Raw genomic sequence first — 18,307 nt, 5'->3', positions numbered from 1 at the left:
CGCCCGTCTACGGGCAGCATAAGGAGTCAAATGTGTGAATCGAAAATACAAGAAGCGCGAATGGAAATGTTTTAGCGTGTTAAAATGTCATCTCTCGTTACCAGGTCCACAAGTCTTCACCGTGTCTTTCGCTTAGGGACATGTATGAACATAAAGCAGATGCGTGTGTGTGGGGATAGAGGAAGGTAAAACAGTTTTTAAAACTATCTGAAGACCACATACCATGTGTTTAGCCCAATATAGCCAAAAACGACAGTGCATTTTTTTAAATAGTATGCATATTAAAGTCATTCTCTTACTTTCCCAAGATATGCCAGCAGTACATCAGAGGAAAACAGAAGAATTCCCAAGATATACACTAAAACTGGGGATAAAGGTTATTTACGTTCATATTATAAGCATATTTTGTCTTGACAGCTCATATTGTAGTTTAAACGATCAACATTATGTTTACTAAATATGTGATGCTGCTGCAGTTGCATGTCAAATTGAAAGTCCCATCCGGGTTTGTGTAAACATTGGCTTGCTTCCATTGTCTCGCCTCATTAGGTTTCTCCAGTACCTTCACAGGTGAGAGGAGACCCAAGGAGGATCATATATTTGATGCTTTGGGAACAACAGATGAATTATCATCAGCAATAGGGTAATGGATAGAGTTAATGAAGCGCAATGTGCTGGACAAATGACTTTTAGGTCTAAAATGATGAATGCAGTAGATTTCCACCAATAAAATGACTCTGTGTCTTTCAGGTTAGCACGAGAATTTTGCATTGACAGCGGCCATTCACTCACAGATCAGCTGGAGAAGGTTTGCCTCACAGTTACTTTTAAAGGGATAGTTCACCCCAACACAGTGTAAATTTGTTATTAATTTACTCACTCATGTAAGGGTCTTTTTGGTCACACTACTACTCTCGCTATTAAAAAACATGAGCTATTACTTTTAGCTAAATAAACTTCCATTTTGGTGCTTATTAATAGTTATTAATGAAGTAGTTGGGATTAGGTAGTGGGTGGGATCAGGGATGTAGAATAGAATTGTGAAGAATATGTACTACTAATAATAAACAACCAGTATTGTAATAACAGGCAGGTAAATAAGCCACTAATAAATAGCAAGAACTGGTAATTAAACGAAAGTGTTACTGACTTCTTTCTTTAGATGAACATTAAAGAGTTTAAAGCTGAAACTGAGGTCTTTGGTGATTCAGTAAATGCAAATCAATTGTTACTGGCACAACACCTACAGGAAAAACTAAATGAATACCTCTCTAGCAATCCAAATACCACATTGAGGAATATAAAGCAAAATTGTCAGCCTGTATTAGAAGCTGAGTATAAGTTACAATATTATTACCTTAGTTTTATATACAAAATGCCATCTAAAAAAATTTTAGGCCTTCCGCCCAGAATTAATTTACATTTTCAAGCCCATTTTACGATTAAGATTTTACGAAGGTGGAAGATGGCTTAAATGTCCATATGCTTCTCTCTTTTATACAGATCCAGTGTGTACTTCAGGATGTAGGATCCAATATCGCCACTCCTCGCTCATCAGCAAGAGAGAGTCACATTAGTAAGCAGAACTGCAGGATGGTTTTCTATGTAACGGCAAATATTTAAATCGCAAAGATAAGCCTTATTCTGATGTTCCTGCTTCAAACAGCCAAAACGAAGTTCAGCTCTCAGTCTGTGTCTGAACTGGAGAAGTGGATTGATTCCTTCACAGAGGAGCTTCCGCCGCTCACCAGCTTCATACTCCCTGTATGTATTGTCCCGAATATTTCATTTTTGCAACAATATTGCAATGTGTGTATCTGCAATAGTCTCATTGCAGGATTAGATTATTTATTAAAGATGTATTATACTATTATACTATCATATAGAATTTGATTATTATTTATGCAATGCTGACCATGTTATTTTACATTTGATTATAAAATTTCTGTACTTGAATACTGTTAGACACCCCAGAAAATCATAAAGCACTGTTTATTTAATAAATTTTGTTTGTGAATTTATTAGGATTTCTGCACTCCATGGAAAAAGACTAGATCATCCCAGTTGATCTAAATTAATGAAATATTTCCAAATAGAGCTATTCAAATCGTTTGGTGAGACTATATTCAAATCGCAATAAATATCGCAGTAAAACAGAATATGGCAATGTCAGATGTTTCCAATATTGTGCAGCCCTAGTACGTTATATAAATAAGCAATATCACACTGCCATAGTGCCCCCACCAGTGCCGATATACAGCCATATCGCACTGCTACGAGTGTGATATTGCGTTTATACAACGGATTGACGGCATAATTGTGTATATAAAAACAAAACCAAACATCGAGAGTCTCAAAAACCCTTTTGTATGAGGAACTACTTTCTTCCGCGTTGGATTCAAGTCAAAAGCTGACAGTTAAAAAGCTAAGCAAGCATCTTTTAAACTTTAGATCTGTAGTGTCTGCTTTTTGCTGGCTGTATGTGAGCGGAGTAATACACAAAGGGTAAAGAGGCTGTACGGGTGCTGATATTACTTAAATATATCACGGCTATCAGCCAATTAGCTAAGAGAACCAGACAGAACTGTTGTATAAATATGGTTACATAATCTCCACGATGGTCCTCACAGTCAATTACTGAGAGAAAACCATTTCATCTCATGTTCATTTTGCAGTCTGGCGGTAAAAGCAGTGCAGCTCTACATGTGGCCAGAGCAGTGTGCAGACGAGCTGAACGCTGGTCAGTCTAATATATATACACACACACAGGCATAGAGAATATTCATATATACAATTTGCTTATTAGACTTGCATTACTTTATAGCTGTGTTCATATCAAATATATCTATTGCAGTGTCGCTCCTGTTGTCCGTTCAGGTGAGACAGATCCTGAAGTTGCCAAATATCTGAACAGGTATGATGAGCATATTTTAACCATATGTTTGCATAAGGATACATAAAAGTCATGTCAGTAAAAAATGATTGCTTCTTTCTGCAGATTGAGTGACTACTTGTTCACAGTTGCTAGATATGCTGCAATGAAAGACGGTAATGCAGAAACCATCTACAAAAGGCAGGACTAAAGGACGAAGACAGCAAACTTGAATTTGAACAATTTGTTTATGTTTATTTATATGTGCGCATTTGTGTACATGTATTCAGACACTTTAGGGATCAATAATCATTAAGGCAATGTCTGTTCAGGATACTTAATAGATAACAGTCATGTGGAATTATTAAAATATCAATTACATTTTAATGGAGATGGAGTGGCTGAAAATATCTGATTTAAACTTTATGCTAACTACATTCATGTTCACAACTATTAACCAACTTAAAAAAGGTACATTTTATATGAAGGAAATACTGTGGCAAAATAGTCTCTATCCTGAAAACTATGTTTCTTTTATCAGATCAATATATTAATACCAGGGTTCCCACTTCAAGCCAAATGTCAAATTCACTGACCTTTCTGTGATTTTACTGACTAAAAAGCTGAATTTTCCATCCACCTTATGTCTGACGTATGAGTGGCACAGCCATTGTAACTTAAATGTTTCAGGACTTCTATCCCTTTTATTTATTTTTAGCAAAACAAAACAACTTGTGCTGCTTGATGTTGTAAACTGTCATTGTTTTAATATAAGTGATTGTCGTTTAACAAGTGGGAAAGGAATAAAAGGCAGAGACAAAAATAGATTAGACATCTCAATAGACAAACAACAACAAAAGCACTACATAAAACACAATTTGATGTAAAATAAAATAAAATGTAAGTAAAATAAAAAAAAATAGATGATATTGCAGAAATTACATGAGAATTTTGTAATACGTCATGGTCTAAATAAATCAGTTCTGTTTTTAAATGGACTATATTTTACAACAGTTTTAAAAAACATTTATAAATACTTTTTTAATCTCCCTATTCCCCTATTAACTCCATTTATTTATTCATTAAAATAGGGGGAAATTTAATGTATTTTCAAACAAATGTATTTATTCTTGTGAGTACAAATTTTCAGCATCATAACATATCACACGATTCTTCAGAAATCATTCTAATATATGTTGATTTGGGGCTCAAGAACCTTTTTTTATTGCCAATGTTAAAAACACCCATATTAAGTTCAAAGAACTTTTTATTTTGAACTTTATAACATTGTAAAATGTATTTAGTTCTGGTCAATTTAAAGAGATAATTCACCCAAAACTGAAAATTACATACTTATTTATTTATCCTCATGTGAGTTTCTTCCTTCTGTTCAACACAAAATAATGATCCTGAATGTTGGTTGTTGACATTCAACAACTTAGTTCAAAAAATAGGTGCCATCGACAAGTATTCTTCAAAATATCTTATTTTATGTCCAACAGAAGAAAAAAACTTTAAAAAAAGAAAAAAAAAAGGTTTTGAAAAAGAAAGGGAGAGTCATTTTTGGGTGAACAGTCCCTTGATTTAACCTCAATTAATAAATATAAAATTTGATTTCAAAAATAAAAATGATGCTGGTGTATGTTTGCAATTTTACATGATTCCATAACCAGCAGCACCCATTTAGTTTTCTCCTCTGAAGGAATAACTCATGCTAAATGAATAAATGGATATGCAGGTCCCTCTTAAAAGGACTGTCCCTGAAGATACAGTACAATCTCTATGGATGTACCGAAGCTTACAGAAAGCTGAATACAACATCACAGCACAGAATCAGTAAACATCCCCCATCTTTTAAAACAAACTTGTTTGTTTTAAAATGTTTACAACTTGTTTTTAGAGATAGGAGATGTTTTCAGATTAATATTTAGTCCATTAATTGCTCTCAACCACTTTTACAAGATAGTGCACCAACCTTGACCCTTCAGATTTAGAAAGCTGGCCAGACTGACCAGAGACAGGTTACGGTCCTCATAAGGTGGATAACGCAAGACTGTCATGCACTCAATCCGAGTGCTGCGCAGAAGACACGACTTCTTATGGGAGAATGCATCAAAACTGTAGCGACCATGATATGAGCCCATCCCACTGGCACCTGTCAATCAAAATCGGAATGTTTACCAAAGCCTACTTCTATGACAGTTAGACTCAATAGCCAAAAGTCTTTGTCTGTGTTATAATCAGATGTCAAAGAGTGGCTCACCAACTCCTCCGAATGGCAGACCCACCATCACACTCTGTAAGACGCTGTCATTTGAACAAAAACTCCCGCTGGATGTCTCATTCATTATCTTGGAGATCACCTTAGTTGCACAGGATATGAATGAGATGGTAATATTGCACTACATATTGTGAACTTAAAGGGACAGTTCACCCAAAAATCATTTACTCGCCTTGTTTAAGTGTCTTCTGCTGAACACAAAAGAAAATATTCTGAAGAAAGGTGGAAACCTGTAACCATTGACTTCCATAGTGTTTGTTTTTCTACATTGGAAGTCAATGGTTACAGGTTTTCAACTTATCTTTTTTGATATCAACAGAATACAGGATCTCATTTTATTCATTCATTCATTCATTTACTTTTCGGCTTAATCCCTTTATTAATCTGGGGTCACACATCCATTACGGTTAATTTAGCTTACTTAATTCACTTTTATCACATGTCTTTGGACTTGAGGGGAAATCGGAGCACCTGGAGAAAACCCACGCGAACACGGAAAGAACATGAAAAATAAACACAGAAATGCCAACTGACCCAGCCGAGGCTCAAACCAGTGACCTTCTTGCTGTGAGGCGATCATGCTGACCACTGCGCCACCGTGCAGCCCCAGATATCATTTTATAAACATTTCTAGTGAGTAAACAGTAAATAGCTATAGGGGAGGTTGTTTACCTTGTTGTTGCTAGAGTAAGCATAAACACATAGTGGTTTCTCTCTGGAGTTGATGAAAGCTACAGCCTCGTCTGCATCCTGGACTGTCAGTATGGGAAGGATGGGACCAAAAACGTCCTGGTGCATGATCGGATCGGACTCCATGACATCCATCAGGACAGTTGGTGCTTCATTTTAGGGAAAAGAAAAAATACCTGTAATATTATGTTTTTTTCTTAATAATTTTAAGCATTTTTGAAGTTTAATTGGAAATGGAAAAAATCCTTATTACATTTTGTTTCCCCATCAATATTAAGTTCTGTTTCATCTTATTATTCTTTTTACTTACAATTTTAAGAGTCAAAACATTTTGTTGTGGTGAAAATGGCACCAATGGTTGGATTTATAACTGAAATGGTTGGATTATTTTCATATATATTACGATTATAATATTTAAGGAGAAAATAAATTCTATACCTAAAGGTATTTAAAGAACTTACCTATTGTAAATAAAAAAATACAGTTTATTTACCTTAAAATAAATAGTTCATATTTTAATAAAAATCTATCTATCTATTTATCAATCTATCTATCTATCTATCTATCTATCTATCTATCTATCTATCTATCTATCTATCTTTTTTTTTATTTTTTATTTATTTATCTACCTATCTATCTTACAGGTTCAAGTGGGCCTGACTGTGTTATGAAGTTGATAGTCAGAATAATGTCTGCTGAATAAAGTGTTAGCTGATATTATTCAGTAATCAATAGTTTAACTAATACTACTCTAGCTGTAATCAAATTTCAAAGTTAGACTCATAGTTAACAAAATGTTTAAAGCGGATCATCAAAATAATGTTACCACAGTTATAGTCTGCCTTCACTCACCAATGTATCTCTCTATCTCATTGACCTGACCCCCTATGATGACCTTTCCAGATCCCCAGAGCTGCTCTTTGGCCTTGCTGAAGTTCTCCTCATTCACTATCCTGCCAAAGCTCCGGGACTCCCGGGGATCAGTGCCATAAAACTGCTGGAGTGAGCAGCGCAGAGCCTGCAGGAGGTTTTCTTTGGCCTCTGCATGGCACAGGATGTAGTCAGGAGCCACAGCACTTTGGCCAGCATTGTGGAATCGCGCCCAGGTAATGCGCCGAGCTGTGGTGTTGATGTCACACTGACTGTCAACGTAGCAAGGATTTTTAACGCGCAGCACCAAAGTAATCCGAGCCAGGGTGCGAGCAGCAGCTTGAGCCACTTTAATCCCGTCCTCTTTATCGCCTGAAAGCAAACAGTTGTTAGTACAATTGACTTTTAACACAAAAACCTTACAAATACATAAATCCATAAAGCTGCAGCACTTAGTTTGAGCCCTGTGAAGTGTGAGAATTTTATTCTTTTTTTCTATTTTTTAAGTGCCCAGCACAATTTTTTTTTTACTTTCCCCATCAAAAATTTTTTTTTCTTAGCCACATGCTTTAAATAACGTGTCAAAACAAGCAGACCCTAGTTGAATACATACACATTATTTTCAACATAACTTAAACTTAGTCCCTTTATTAATCTGGAGTCGCCACAGCGGAATGAACTGCCAACTTATCCAGCATAAGGTTTATGCAGTGGATGCCCTTCCAGCTGCAATCCATCACTGGGAAACATCCATACACTCTCATTCACACTCATACTCTACAGCCAATTTTAGCATACCCAATTCACCTATAGCGCATGTCTTTGGGCTGTGGGGGAAACCAGAGCACCCAGATGAAACCCACATCAACACGGGGGGAGTATGCAAACTCCGTTTAGAAACGCTAACTGACCCAGCCACGGTTAGAACCAATGACCTTCTTGTTGTGAGCCAATCATGCTACCCACTGAGCCACCAGTCGCCAATATTATATATTTATATAATAATATTATTATTATTAATATGAAATTATATGAGAATATCATTTTATCCATTTTTTTAGAAATATATATTTTTGTTCAAGGATACATGTCATCAAAAGTGTCAGTAAAGAGCCTTTTAAAACTTTAGATATTAAAAGAGAGATTATTCAATATATATCTACATTTAACTGTTCAACTGTTTTCATTTTTTTCATGCATTATTTATTTAAAGAAATAAACATTTTAATTTAAGGATGTGATCAAAAGTAACTGTACATTTAGTTTAGTTTTAAATAAAAGTTTTGTACTTTACAACAATTTTAATTTCTTAGATAAGAGCACCGTCAAATTTTTCAATAAGAAAATCTTCAACAAAATTGCAATATGAAAATACTTAAAAAATCAGCTAGTACTTACCAGAGAAGAACACATAATCAAATTTAAGATCCACTATTTCTGGAATTTCATGTGCTGCTGCTATAACAGAGTGGAAGCACTCCTAAAAGATGAAGAACATGTAAAACGAATGTACAAAACTACTATATATATATATACTACCTGACAAAATTCAGGTAAATCCCACTTGTAGGAGGAACAAATACCAACTTCACTTCTAGTTGATCATTTGGAAAAGTGGCAGGGGGTAGATTCTTCCAAGGAATCATCTGTTGAACTGCATCTCAATCATTACCAATACTGCAGAAGATCTATTGGAACCTACAGTATATGGACCCAAGATTCTCACAGAAATCAGTCAAGTTTGCTGAAGGAAAAATCCTGATTTAGGGTTACATTCAGTATGGGGCATGCAAGAGATCTGCAGACTCGATGGGAAAATCAACAGCTTGAGGTAACAAAACATCACTTCTCATACTTCAGCCTCCACATCAAAGATCCTGGAAGCAAAAAAGGTCAAGGTGCTCCAGGATTGGCTAGCCCAGTCTCCAGAAATGAACATTATTGAGGATGTCTAGGGTAAGATGGAGGAGGAGGCATTAAAGATGAATTCAAAGAATCTTGATGAGCTCTGGGAGTCCTGCATGAACGCTTTCTTTGCCGTTCCAGATGACTTTATTAATAAGTTATTTGAGTCATTGCGGAGATGTATTCAATTCAATTCAATTCAGCTTTATTTGTATAGCGCTTTTACAATGTAGATTGTGTCAAAGCAGCTTCACATAAATGGTCATAGTAACTGGAACAGTGTGGTTCAGGTTTTAGTGTTTAAGTTCAGTTCAGTTCAGTTTAGCTCTGTTCAGTGTAATTTGGTGCAGTGATGTATGGATGCAGTCCTCCAAGCTTATAGGAGCTTATAGGAGTTATAGACAATATTAATTAGGAGTTATAGGAGTTATAGACAATATTAATTATTTTTCCACTGCACTATGACTTTTTATTCTATACAGTATTTGTGTTAAATGACAAAGACTTTTGTCTAAGCAAAGTCAGACCTTATTGTCCTAACTAAATAATTAAAAATCAAGGCATGATCATATTTTATTTTGGTGAAATAAGTGTAATGTAGAGGCTATGCCTTTCATATAAGACACTTGATACCAAATGATCAACTAGAAGTCAAGTTATTATTTGTTGTTCCCAAAACTTTGATAGGCGACAAGACTTAAGTCAGGTGGTGTAGTACACACACAATCCAAGATCACTCAATGTAGTCATTTTCTCACATTGTCCAGATACGCAGGTATGAGTCTGTGCAGGAGCCCAGCTGTATGTGTACAGGTTTCAGATGGGCTGATAATTGCACAGTTACCTAAAAAAAACAAGAAATATACAAATGCAGCCCATGTAAACTGATTTCTCATCATCTGTAAGAACACAAACTTACCAGCTGCAATGGCACCTACTAAAGGCACGAGACAGAGCTGGAGAGGACTGGTCCAGTTCCCAATGATCAATACTAAACCCAGGGGCTCATTTACCAAGACACATTCATCAAATGCTGTAGCCTGGGGAAAAAGCACACAGAATTCACCTCCCAGAAGGAAAACAGAGAAAATAACATCTTTAAGAAAACACTCTAAAAATGCTAACAAAATGCTTCGTTACATTTGTGTCTTTGGCCATTATTGTCTGACATAATTGGCTAGTAATGTCTGATTGTGTAGTACTGAAGTGTCCAATCTTCCTCCTCGAAAGCAGGCTTCTGCTGGTATCGAATTTACTTGTGATTAATTGCTGAAGCTTTTATCATGATATTGACCTAAGCTGTGGCGACACGGTGGCTTATTATAGTTATATGTTACGGTTAATTTATAAAATACAAGTTCATTCATTCATTCATTCATTCATTCATTCATTCATTCATTCATTCATTGTCCTTCATCTTAGTCTCTGATTTATTCATAGTGGAATGAACCGCCAACTATTCCAGCATATGTTTTACACAGCGGATGCCTTTCCTGCCACAACCCAGTACTGGGAAACACCAATACACACTTTTTTATTCACACACACTCATACACTACTGTCAATTTAGCTTATTCAGTTCACCTATAGTGCATGTCTTTGGATTGTGGGGGAAACTGGAGCTCCTAAATAAAAACCCACAAGAACATGAGGAGACCATGCAAACTCCATGCAGAAATACCAACTGACACAGCCGGGATTTGAACCAGCGACTATGCAGGCAACCATGCAGGTGTAGCCCTAATTACGACTTTTGTGTTTAATGAGTTATTAGGCATCAACTGCAAAATTTACATCACAAAAATTAACAAATGATTTTGTAGTCGCCATTGCACCAGTGTTTCTTAAGTCCGGTCCTTGGGCATCCCCGCCATGCACATTTTATAAATATTTTGTACGTCTTTCCTAATTAACACTCCTGATTCAGATCCGCTCGTTATTGAGATCCTTGTGAGTCATAATAGAGACAGCTGCGTCCCAAAAGGCACACTATACACTATGAACTTATGCACTTATATGCATAGTATTTATGTATTGTCGTCCCAAATGGTACACTAATTTTATTTTACTAATTGGAATTTCAAACCGTTTCCCTGGTGACATCAGACGGTTGCCAAATTTACGTTAGTTAAATAAATGACCAAACTTCCAAATAATACCCGCCATTAGTATAAACGTAATCACCATTGAGAGGCAGAATTATCACTCTCTTAAGAGAATTTTGCTTTCACAATCCAAAATAAATAAACTATTCCAACATCCGTGCCCAAAAGCTCGAGTTAGGGGTAGCTGCAGTCTGGAGAAATGGGTGTGGTAAAAGGTAGGAGAGGCCAAAATATAAAGTGCATGGCAAAAGGTTTTTTATTGGTTGAAGGTACCTTTTCTGGTAAATGCGCTGGCCAATCAGCGTTGGGGGAGCCAGAAAGAAAGGGCCGTGACAAAAGGTTTTTAATTGGTTAAAGGTAATCTTTCCGGTTAAATGTGGCCAATTAGCATTAATAAATATAAACTTTTTGACCAATGAAAAACCTTTAGCCACGCGGCCCACACCCCTACCTTTCAGGAAAGCTCTGCCCTTAAATTGTGTGAGCAAAGCAGTAGCTGTAGTAGTAGCGAAGTGTTCAACAATCCACACTTTTTAACAGTTGAATAGGTGCATCATCCAGGTATTTGAAGTGCACTTATTCTTTTTAGTGTTGTGAGTGTGAATGCACTACTTACACTATTTATACTACAAAATGGCATAGAATAGTGCATACGTATGTGATTTGGGCTGCACTGATATAAAATGTGCAGAGCAAGGGAGGCCTGAGGACTGGAATTGAGAACCACTACATTACACTAACTTTAGTTAAATCAACTGATGTTAACAAATGGAACATTACTGTATTGAGATCATGAAAAAAGGCCTTTAAATAGGGTTTTCAAGAGTGGCACAGCGGGTAGCACAATCGAGCGCCAACCGAGTCAGTTGGCTTTTCTGTATGGAGTTTGCATGTTCTTACCATGTTCGCGTTTCCTCCGGGTGCTCCAGTTTCCTCCATAGTCCAAATATAGGTGAATTGAATAAGCTAAAATGGCCTTAGTGTATGTGTGTGAATGCAAGAGTGTATGGGTGTTTCCCAGTGCTGGGTTCAGCTGGGAGGGCATCCGCTACGTAAAACATATAGTGGATAAGTTGGCAGTTCATTCCGCTGTGTTGACCCCTGAATAATAAAGGGACAAAGCCGAAAAGAAAATGAATGAATGAACGAATAACTAGAGTTTTCAATGTGATAGGTCAGATAAACGTGAATACATCAGTCTTTGTACACAACAGAAGTGTCAAATTTTAAATAGGAAGATAATTGAAACTAATTTTTTGGTCTAACAATCCGATTCAATGATACTATGCTAAGCTAATCAAAGCTAAGTGCTCTCGAATGAATGGATGGATTAAAAAAGGCAAGTGAAAGATGAGTAAATAGTGAGTATATTTTCATTATTAGTGAACTGTCCCTTTAAGAACAGTGAAAGGGATGACAAGATAAGATGTACAACATAAAAAAGGGCATCAGAAGGTTTAATAGTCATCATTATTGGACTGCGTGGCGTATGTTTGTCAAGGCAAAAACAAATAGCTTGCTAATGCTGGGACAGGAATGCTGGTTGTGGTCTTCGTCATAAGCTTCTTTGGTTAGCTTAAAAACACAATGTGCAGCTTTGTGTCTCAGGGAATGAACATATTTCTGGCACCTGGTAATCCATGCACAAAACATAAGATTCCAAATAACAAATCTAGGTTTACTTATATGTTGCTATTTCAGTCTCTCAGTTCATACCCAGTCACGTTCAATGCGTTGAGGCTCCATCCATTTCTTCAAGTTGCTAATGGCATGCAGAGCCTCGTTTTTGACTACCAGCAGCTCTGACATCACAGTTTCAAAGCGAGGCTGTGAGAAACATCCCAAAAAATCATTTAATTTCAATAAAAGAATTCAAAAAAATTAATATTAGCTGAATCTATGAATCAATGCATATGTAAAGACTGTTTAATGAAGTTCAGATTCTATGGAATGCATTTCCATACCAAAATGATTGAATAAGTGAAGTTTCATGTACTAATTTCGAGAGGAGCACGTGATATGATTGAGCATGGCTGGATTCTCATCCATAATCAGCAATAATCCAATCAGATTGATCCAAGCTTACAATAAATTTTCATTTTGGAAGAATCCCCCCTTCTACCCCATCTCCTCCTTTTCCTCCCTTTTCTAAGGGGAGCTCTCAAGACCAACATGATCTTCATATGCTTACTGACCAGGCAGGAGCCTTGCGCTCAATTATCTCCGAGCTCAGGGTTACACCATGCCAAACCTGCTATTAACGTCAAGCGTATCTAAGTGTTAACTCTTGAAATAATATTATGCGAAAAAAATTTTTGCACACAAATATAAAAGGCTGCAAAAAATATGAAGTAATATTTCCACACATGAAACTACACTTAATGAACCACTGAATCATGCATTCATTCATTCAAGAATAGCAAGTCTCCATATTATTATTATTCTTGAATGAATCAGATATTTAAAGGTGATGACTCCTCTGCTGTGATCTTTGTCTCAACTATTTTTATCACTCAATATTGGGTGTAAAATGCAAGCAATACTGTCTTTAGCACACTACTTAAAGTAGGCTGTAAAGGGAAATAATACCAACCTTGTGCACATCCCTTCCAAGAGCATCCACAAAGTCACACTCGTGGTCCATCAGCATGCGCAGCAAAGCCTCGAGCTGAGCCAGTCTGAAAGTATCCTGGGCTGTTCGGCCCGCGCTGAAAGCTGCTCTGGCTCTCCTCAAGACCTCTGAACATACAGATACTCCAGTCTTCACACACACATCCTCCACCCTCGACCTGCAATACAACCCAACCTGTTATGTCTGAGGTCATTAAGACGGTTTAGCAAATGAAAACCTTTATTCAGCTAGGATGCATTAAATTGACCGAAATCAACTAAAGACATTTAAAGTGTTACAAAAGATTTCAGCTCTTTTAAATAATCTACGGTTGCAATCAGAATTATTAGCCCCTCTTTGAATTTTTTTTCTTTTTTTAATATTTCCCAAATGATGTTTAACAGAGCAAGGACATTTTCACAGTATGTCTGATAATATTTTTTTCTTCTGGAGAAAGTCTTATTTGTTTTATTTTAGCTGGAATAAAAGCAGTTTAATTTTTTTAACAGTTTTAAGGTAAAAATGATTAGCCCCTTTAAGCTATATATTTTTTGATTGTCTAAAGAACAAACAATCTTTATACAATAACTTGCCTAATTACCATATTCTGCCTACCCTAATTAACCTAGTTAAGCCTTTAAATGTCCTATTAAGCTGTATAGAAGTGTCTTGAAAAATATTTAGTAAAATATTATGTACTGTCATCATGGCAAAGATAAAAAAAAATCAGTTATTAAAAAATGAGTTATTAAAACTATTATGTTCAGAAATGTGTTTAAAAAAATCTGTTAAACAAAAATTGGGGAAAAAATAAACAGGGGAGCTAATAATTCAGGGGGGTTAATAATTCTGATTGCAACTGTATTTCTTTCCTTCATTCATTCATTTTTTCAGATCAAGAATCAAATAATGTAAAAATAATTCTACAAAAATATTAAAACATATTTAAAATGAGTAAAACAAATGTTTTAAGTAAAAAAAAAGCAAATTAGAGGAGGCTATTATAGCCGAGTTACCATGTCAATAATACTAAACTAAAAAAAAAAAAAGAACAGCTAATAATAATAATAATATATATTTATATATATATATATATATATATATATATATATATATATATATATATATATATATATATATATATATATTTACTAATATTTACATTTTTCATTTTCTAAATATGACCTTTCTTAATATTTGTTATTTATCTGTAAATTTTTACATAGAAAAAATATATATTTATTTATTTATGTAAAACAAACATATAAAAATCCCAAACTTGCAAGTTTTCTTTAGCACATTTTAGCAGGGGCTAAAATAAATTTCTTTGTCTCCAGCTTTAGTTTTTAACAAAATATATAAACTAAAAAATACTATTCAAAACTACTAGTACAACCTATTATTATGTTATAGATAATAAGCAACACAGGTCAGAATATTTGTTTTATTTATTTTTACAAAAACAGATGGTTTTGACAATGACAATTGAAAATTTATTAACCTTTTTTTTACCTGAATTTTTATTTTCACTAAACAAGTTGAAAATGTACTAATTATTTGCATTATGCTTGCTTTGTGCATACATTTTTTTTGCTAATTTACTTATATATTTTGTTTTGTCCTATGTAATAAATTAGGTGGGTGCATAAATAAAATAAATTAATAAATAAACAAATAAACAAACAATAAAAAAATAAAACACACTAACCTCCGCAGGGCTTTGAACCACCTGGTTGGAGAAGGGCTTGGCGGGGAGCTCATGGTTCTTCGGTTTTGAAAACACCCCAAATACCAGCACAGCGCATCCAGCAGTGCACCACGGGAGAGTGTAACTTCAGCCTCTGGGACTGATCGACACACAGACTGGGAGGAAAACTCAATGAAAGGCACCATAGGTTACAATAGTGCAAAAGAGCTTAAGAGAACTGTGAGAGTTATATAAACAGATTTACCTGGAGCAGACACTGTGAACATGTGATTGTCACATTTGCTTTGAGTTATACAGCTTCATAGCATGTTGTCCTTACAACACACATCACATATCCTATAAATAAATAAAATCACTATCATGAAATATAAATGCACTTCAGTTGCTGGTCCACATTAACTTCCATAGTATGAGAAAAATACACATATAAATTAAAGGGGACCAAAACATTTGAATTATCTACATTACATAGCAAGAATTTTCATTTTTGGGTTAAGTCTCTTTTAATAAACACCAGAAATCAAATAATATCTAAAAATAAATGACAGTAAACATTCTGTTGTTTAGTAATGTTTTAAGATTTGGATATTCAAATGTTTAACATGATTGACCGACAATTAAGTTGACATTTTACAGAGGAAATATTACTGTACACTTGGATAACTTTACAATGCCATTGCTTTTGTAACATACTGTGTATAGAACAACCTGCAGTTCATGTAGTGCAACCAAATTCAAGACACTTCTTTATCAGGCAAAATGAATAGAGACCAGACAGTTTTAAAGGTTGCTGCATCCCTATCGGAGAGAAAGAGAGCAAGATTCTGTGACATCAAGAAATCCCGGTGAGTCGCTTCACCGTACGGTTCATAAAGTCTCTTTTTGTTAATATTTTTGCATTTACATCATCATGTCAAACACGTTTCTCATCCACGAGCACTTGAACATCTTTCAAAGGGAACATCATGTTAATGTCAGTTCATTTAAATACCAAACTCTGCTATGGGACAGAGCCTAAGCCCTTGTGCATTAGGACATTACGTTTATAACTTAACATTAACAGCAATGCATACAGGAAAAAAAAAGCCATTTCTCTACAAAGGTTTCTAAGCATCTTAAAATACTTCCATGCCTTGAGAACGTAGAGCGAGAGAGGGGCAGACGGATAATGTTCAACTATAAGTTTGCATATACTGCATACGATGGGATAAATGTTTGCATACAATAAATATTATGAAATAACTACAGCCATTTACAGCCTTTTAGAGACCCGAAACTGAAGCAGAAGAAATGAGCACGTCATAATTCACTCAAAAAAAAAAAAAATTCAATGACACGAAATTATGTTTTGAAATAGAAAAACAAAGTCTGGTTTAAGATTAACATGCAAAAACAAATACAAGATGTGTTTGATATGCCAAGATAACATTACAACTAAATAAATTAATTATTTAAAAAGTAAGTTCTGTCATAGTTTACTGACTTGTTTTAAACCTTTATTGGTTTCTATTTTTTCTGTTAGAAGATATTATGATGAAAGCTGAAAACCTGTAACCATTGACTTCCATAGTATTTGCTTTTTCAACTATGGATGTTAATGGTTACCAGTTTCCAGCTTTTTTCAAAGCATCTTCTTTTGTCTTGCAAAGAAAAAAGGAAACACATAAAGGGTTGGAAACACCTGAAGATGAGTAAATAGTGAGTACATTTTTTTATTTTTGTGTGAACTATCCCTTTAAAAAGCTCTGCATCATTGGAGTATAGGTTTTACTATATATATATATATATATATATATATATATATATATATATATATATATATATATATATATATATATATATATATATATATATATATATATATATATACATATATATAGTTGTTTATATTTAGTACAACAAACACTACTAATGTACTGAACCAAGTTATTATTTCCCATGCACGTATTATCAATAATTCACATTCAACTATATTTAATATTTTGATTTAGTAAAAGAATAACAAATTTAAAATTTTTGGTAACACTTTATAATAACTACACACTCTGAATCATTTATTAAGCATTAGCATCTAGTGAACTCTACAATGATAGACGTTAGTAAGCAGTTTATAAATACAGTTATAAATGCTGTATTCTTGACTTATAAGCACATGTATAATGTACTTAATGATTGTATTTTCATAATTTGTGAGTGATTAATTTTTCATTGCTAAATTAAGTATCGCGTTATTTACAAACCATTTGTATTTAAGAGCAGTTGATGGTTTTTAAGATAATTCAGAACGAGTTATCAAATGATTAATAAACTACTGAAATCAACTTTTTTTATATATTTTATTATTCAGGTGTATAGTAATGGTTACTATGTATGGTTACTATGTAACCTAAAGTGAGGACTTGGTATCAAATGAACAATAATCTTTGCAATCCTATCTAAAAATAAAACTACTGTAAAATTACTGTAAAAATTTAATAAAACAATAATATAATAATTTAACAATAAACTATGATGCAACATTTCAATGCTATTTAGCGATGTCTAAATTGTACAGTAATTTGTATTTGATATAGGGTTGCAAAGATGTATTTTTCAGTTGAAAGTTTCATTTGAGTATCCTCAAATATTCTGAAATTAATAAAGTCGTTTATTTTCAGTTTTTTCCCGGAATTTAATAATTTTCATTCATAAGGGATTTATGAAGTATAAATCATCCAGTTTTGTGACCTAATCTAAAGTGAGGACTTCATTTTAGATTAGGTCACAAAACTGGATGAAGTTGATTTAATAAAGCTTTCATTAAAATACAAAGTAAATATTAGTATGCCAGAATAATAAAAATTACAATTGTTAATTTGAATAGTTTATTAACAATTTATTAACTCAATCTGAATCATTTCTAAAAAATCTCCAACTGTTCTTAATTAACTGGTTTGTAAATAATGCAATACTTAATTTATTAATGAAAAGAAATGATTAAAAGTATAAAAGTACAATCATTAAGTACATATAATGTACTTCTAAGTCAAGAATAGAGCATTTGTAGCTGTTTCTAAAAACTGCTTACTAACGTTTATTAATGTAGAGTTGATGCTTAACAAATAATGAATTCACTATTTGCTAATGCTTAATAAAGGATCATAGTGTGTAGTTTCTATTTTTGACTTATAAGCACATTTATAATGTGCTTAATAATTGTGCATTCATAATTTTACTTACTAATCGTTCACTACTGAATTAAGTATTGCATTATTTACAAAACCAT

At 34.2% G+C, this 18,307-nt stretch overlaps 2 protein-coding genes across 4 annotated transcripts; one reads left to right on the top strand and one right to left on the bottom strand.

Moving 5' to 3' along the window:
• Nucleotides 1–21: 21 nt before the first annotated feature.
• On the top strand, nucleotides 22–3,263 carry mmab (metabolism of cobalamin associated B). The gene is given in 9 exon segments (NM_001082809.1): nucleotides 22–185; nucleotides 309–376; nucleotides 550–643; nucleotides 751–808; nucleotides 1,504–1,576; nucleotides 1,667–1,764; nucleotides 2,676–2,740; nucleotides 2,855–2,914; nucleotides 2,999–3,263. Coding segments are annotated over 9 exon segments (702 nt in total). The 5' UTR covers nucleotides 22–84; the 3' UTR covers nucleotides 3,084–3,263.
• Nucleotides 3,264–3,617: 354 nt separating this feature from the next.
• aldh3b4 (aldehyde dehydrogenase 3 family, member B4) lies at nucleotides 3,618–15,974 on the bottom strand. Of its 3 annotated transcripts, none has more exons than XR_015491058.1 (11): nucleotides 15,043–15,974; nucleotides 13,317–13,512; nucleotides 12,440–12,550; nucleotides 9,538–9,658; nucleotides 9,377–9,462; nucleotides 8,112–8,193; nucleotides 6,696–7,085; nucleotides 5,826–5,992; nucleotides 5,136–5,235; nucleotides 4,311–5,027; nucleotides 3,618–4,210 (listed from the first exon to the last, which is right to left on the bottom strand). XR_015491058.1 is itself a non-coding variant. In XM_087253364.1 (10 exons), the coding sequence occupies exons 1-10, from the start codon at nucleotides 15,225–15,227 to the stop codon at nucleotides 4,828–4,830; spliced, it is 1,638 nt and encodes a 545-aa protein (XP_087109490.1). In that variant the 5' UTR covers nucleotides 15,228–15,735; the 3' UTR covers nucleotides 3,618–4,827. The 3 variants fall into 3 exon arrangements, 1 of the variants encoding a protein (XP_087109490.1); XR_015491059.1 differs by having other exon boundaries at nucleotides 5,826–6,019; nucleotides 6,594–7,085; nucleotides 15,043–15,735; XM_087253364.1 differs by having other exon boundaries at nucleotides 3,618–5,027; nucleotides 15,043–15,735.
• Between the last annotated feature and the right edge of the window lie 2,333 nt (nucleotides 15,975–18,307).

Source organism: Danio rerio, chromosome 5 (assembly GCF_052040795.2).
Source record: "Danio rerio strain M-AB ecotype USA chromosome 5, GRCz13ab, whole genome shotgun sequence".
Taxonomy (NCBI): Eukaryota; Metazoa; Chordata; class Actinopteri; order Cypriniformes; family Danionidae; genus Danio; species Danio rerio.
This window is presented reverse-complemented; position numbering and strand designations above follow the sequence as displayed.